A 3,655-nucleotide genomic window follows, 5' to 3' on the forward strand; every position below is an offset into this window, starting at 1 on the left:
CTTGCAACAGCTCTGGTGGACATTACTGCAGTCAGCATGCCAATTGCATGCTCCTTGCAAAACTTGAGATGTCTGTGGCATTGTGTTGTGACAGAACTGCACATTTTAGAGTGGCCTTTTATTGTCCCCATCACAAGGTGTACCTGTGCAATGATCATGCTGTTTAACAAACCTCTTGATATGCCACATCTGTCAGATGGATGGATAATCTTGGTAAAGGAGAAATGCTCACTGCTAGGGACGTAAACAAATGAGAGAAATAAGCTTTTTGTGAGTATGGAACATTTCTGGGATCTTTTATTTCACCTCATGAAAAATGGGACCAACACTTAACATGCTTCATTTATATTTTAGTTCAGTGTACATCTCACACAGACAGTATAAAGTCCAGTAGAAACATGGATTGTATTTATATGATAAGACAACAATGTAATATCATAGCCTATATAATGTGATATCACGCATACATTAATTGATGCTGCTAACAATAAGATTACACATTGAACATAAATTCTCGGTACACCTGAGTTTGCCAGGGGGCCTTATCTACCTACCTACCTCACCATGTAGTGTCAACGATGCATTGTGGGATGAAATAAGATGCTGGCAGAGAGGAGCGGGTAGAAAATGCTCGCAACACAAGAAGAGGTGGCAGCGCAGCCAATCGCAGTGTAAGTGGCGTAGGGCAGCGTGTTAGGGCGGGGGAGTATTTTGCAGGGCAGTTTCCCACATTTGCTTTGAGTAAAGCTTATAAAATAATTTGTCGCAGCACGATCTAGCAAGTAAACAAAGCTTTATATCCATCAAGGTGAGTTACCTGATCTCGAAGTGGAAAGTATCTTCATCTCCTACATAAGGTGAGTGACAATGTTTATTTAGTATCCTACACGCACTCACACTTGACTTGCATGGATGGTGGTGATTCAGTGTTTTTTTTTTWAATTGAAGCGAAGTTTCTCGTACAAGGTAGTGTACTTTTGAAATATGTTGATTTTAAATCGTAAAGATGAATCTATGAACTAATGCGCAGTCGCTACCACCTGCAGGTTATTGGCACGAATCAGATCTCCCTCGGACCTGTTCAATCGTCCATAATCTAAAGGATTTATGTAGAAATTTAACGACTAACTAATGTACATTGATGTTTGCACTAGACTAGAACTGTGCATCATCCAGGGGACCAATTCCAAATTTTATTAATGTCGCCATGTGATTTTTGCCTTGTAATTTGATTCGACCTGTATCGAGTTTCTCCGTAGCCTGTTCGTATTGTATCTAACCTACACAGGGTCGTCGTCACAACGTAATCTGGTGTCGAAATACAAAGTAGCCCAGTACATTCGGATATTTTGATAGAACCGAGTTTGCCACATTGTATCTGCACTTAATTGGCTTGTCCTTTGGTTTTCACAATAAACAAGACTGTTAGTTAACGGTGAAGATCAAAGGGCAAGCAATCATTATTATTTTTTAACCTTTTTATTTAACTAGGCAAGTCAGTTAACAACGTTCTTATTTACAATGACGGCCTACCGGGGAACAGTGGGTTAGCTGCCTTGTTCAGCGGCAGAAGGACAGATTTTTACCTCGTCAGCTTGGGGATTCGATTCAGAAACCTTTCCGTTACTGGCCAACGCTCTAACCATTAGGCTACCTGCCGGGCCATAGTTGCAGGGGTTACCTGTGAATTCAGGCTTTATCACTTCACTAGACTTGTAATTTTGTATCTATAGTGACAACGTTAGGTGTGACGTTTTGTTCTTGTTGGCAGGCATCATGACTGACAGGAAGGCAGTAATCAAGAATGCTGACATGTCTGAGGACATGCAGCAGGATGCAGTGGACTGCGCTACCCAGGCCATGGAGAAATACAATATAGAGAAGGACATTGCGGCCTACATAAAGAAGGTGAGATGTGCATACTGTATAATCAACCCAGTCAGGCCTGCTGCCTTTGGCCTGTGTATTCCAATTGTCTTCCATGGTGCAAGCTGTTTAAAATATGACAAATGGGCTGCATGAGATCATTTTCTTCCTCATGTAGTCATGGATTACTTAAGCCCTGTTTTGTTTTTTTATAAATCCCTATAGGAATTTGACAAGAAGTATAACCCAACATGGCATTGCATTGTTGGGAGGAACTTCGGCAGCTACGTCACTCATGAGACAAAGCATTTCATCTACTTCTATTTGGGGCAGGTGGCCATCCTCCTCTTCAAGTCTGGCTGAGTTCTCTGAGGCCTGGAGTGCCTCTCCTCCCAACCTGGACTGTAATGCACTGGTGGCTGATGTCACAACTTCTCACCCACTTCAAATATTAAAATGAAAACATACCATGATGATACACAACTGGCTGTGCGCAACTGCATGGGCTAAGATGTACCATATTTAATGTGTATATGTTACAGTACAAATACTACTTTCACTAGTTGCCATAAAATGCAACTGGAAGAGAAATTTTGTTAATGCTGTTCTACATTTTGTTCTACTTAAGTTGTAAATGCTTTAACAGTGGCCTTTGATTGTATAATAAAGGAAAGCTAGAGAATGTAGTCGTGCATCTGCTTCACCCCAGAGAGCCGTTTTGTTTTGTGACTCCTGTGCTACTGTTTGAATGTGCTTAGTTGCTCTAGACCTTGAACTACTACAGCAGTTTGTAATGCCTGTATATTGCCAGAGGTACAATTGAGACTAGCACAATCTATTTGGACACATCTTCCCAGATTTGCAATTGCTGTTATCGATCCCATTTCCCAGTCATAACTCATAGGTATAATGTCTCATCTGGCATAGTGAGGGTGTTGGCAATGTCCTATTGCTAGTTGAGTTCCTATGTTAACATGCAGATGTTTTTAGAATGGTGGCTTGGCTGTTCCATTTGCAGAGGATTGACACCATCCATACTTGAACCTATTCTGGCTGTGCAACAAAGGACTGAATGTTGAAATTCGGGTCCTTTTGTAGACTTGCATATCTTAGTGATTTGTTTAACTGTATCTACTTTGTTGGTAGTTTCTATTCTGTTTATGGTTTGATGCAAATTTCTATATGATTTGCACAGGCATACCTCTTCTCTCTGCATGGGAGTACAACTGCATTTCACTGAAGGAATAATGGGGTTTTTGGCAATGAGGCCCTTTATCTACTTCCTCAGCCGAATGTGTGGATTCCTTTTGTTGGACCAGTATGAAGGAAGTTGGACATAGTTTGGCAAGCTAATTAGTGTTGGRGCAATCAATGGAAGTTGCTAGTAGATATCATATACTTCCAAACATTGCTTTAACGCATCTAAATTACATCCACGAGTTCTGACTCTAGGGAATTAAATGAAGGGCCTCATTGCCAAAATCCCAAAGTATCCCTTTAAAGGGGTAAAGGTGCCCAGTAAAGTTAAACTTTAATTTAGTCAATAAAATGTTTAATCAAGTCACTGTTTTCATTGTATTCTGTTCACTTTCAGTAGTTGTGATAATTTAACCATGTCTTTGACGATGCAGTAGAATGTGTAGCCTTTGCTGCGAAACCATGGGGGATTGAACCCACCACATATTCTTTGGGCTATTGGCCATTAGATTTCAGTAAGGTTGCTACACCCCCAAACAGGAACAATGTAGTGACTGATCAGGACAGGTATTGGCTGGCAAATGTATTAACC

The 3,655-nt window shown here is 40.8% G+C and overlaps 1 protein-coding gene across 1 annotated transcript; it reads left to right on the forward strand.

The window, feature by feature from the left end:
• The first annotated feature begins 665 nt into the window (after positions 1 to 665).
• LOC111958810 (dynein light chain 2, cytoplasmic) lies at positions 666 to 3,426 on the forward strand. The gene is made up of 3 exons (XM_023980084.2): positions 666 to 857; positions 1,772 to 1,908; positions 2,092 to 3,426. The coding sequence occupies exons 2-3, from the start codon at positions 1,777 to 1,779 to the stop codon at positions 2,227 to 2,229; spliced, it is 270 nt and encodes an 89-aa protein (XP_023835852.1). The 5' UTR covers positions 666 to 857; positions 1,772 to 1,776; the 3' UTR covers positions 2,230 to 3,426.
• Positions 3,427 to 3,655: the final 229 nt, after the last annotated feature.

This window comes from Salvelinus sp. IW2-2015, linkage group LG4p (genome assembly GCF_002910315.2).
Source record: "Salvelinus sp. IW2-2015 linkage group LG4p, ASM291031v2, whole genome shotgun sequence".
Classification (NCBI taxonomy): Eukaryota; Metazoa; Chordata; class Actinopteri; order Salmoniformes; family Salmonidae; genus Salvelinus; species Salvelinus sp. IW2-2015.

Bases quoted from the DNA above. Each gene is read 5' to 3' on its own strand.
- LOC111958810 (XM_023980084.2), top strand. From the start codon at position 1,777: ATGACTGACAGGAAGGCAGTAATCAAGAATGCTGACATGTCTGAGGAC. The intron at 1,909-2,091 runs GTGAGATGTGCA...AAATCCCTATAG, and splicing joins TTGCGGCCTACATAAAGAAG to GAATTTGACAAGAAGTATAA.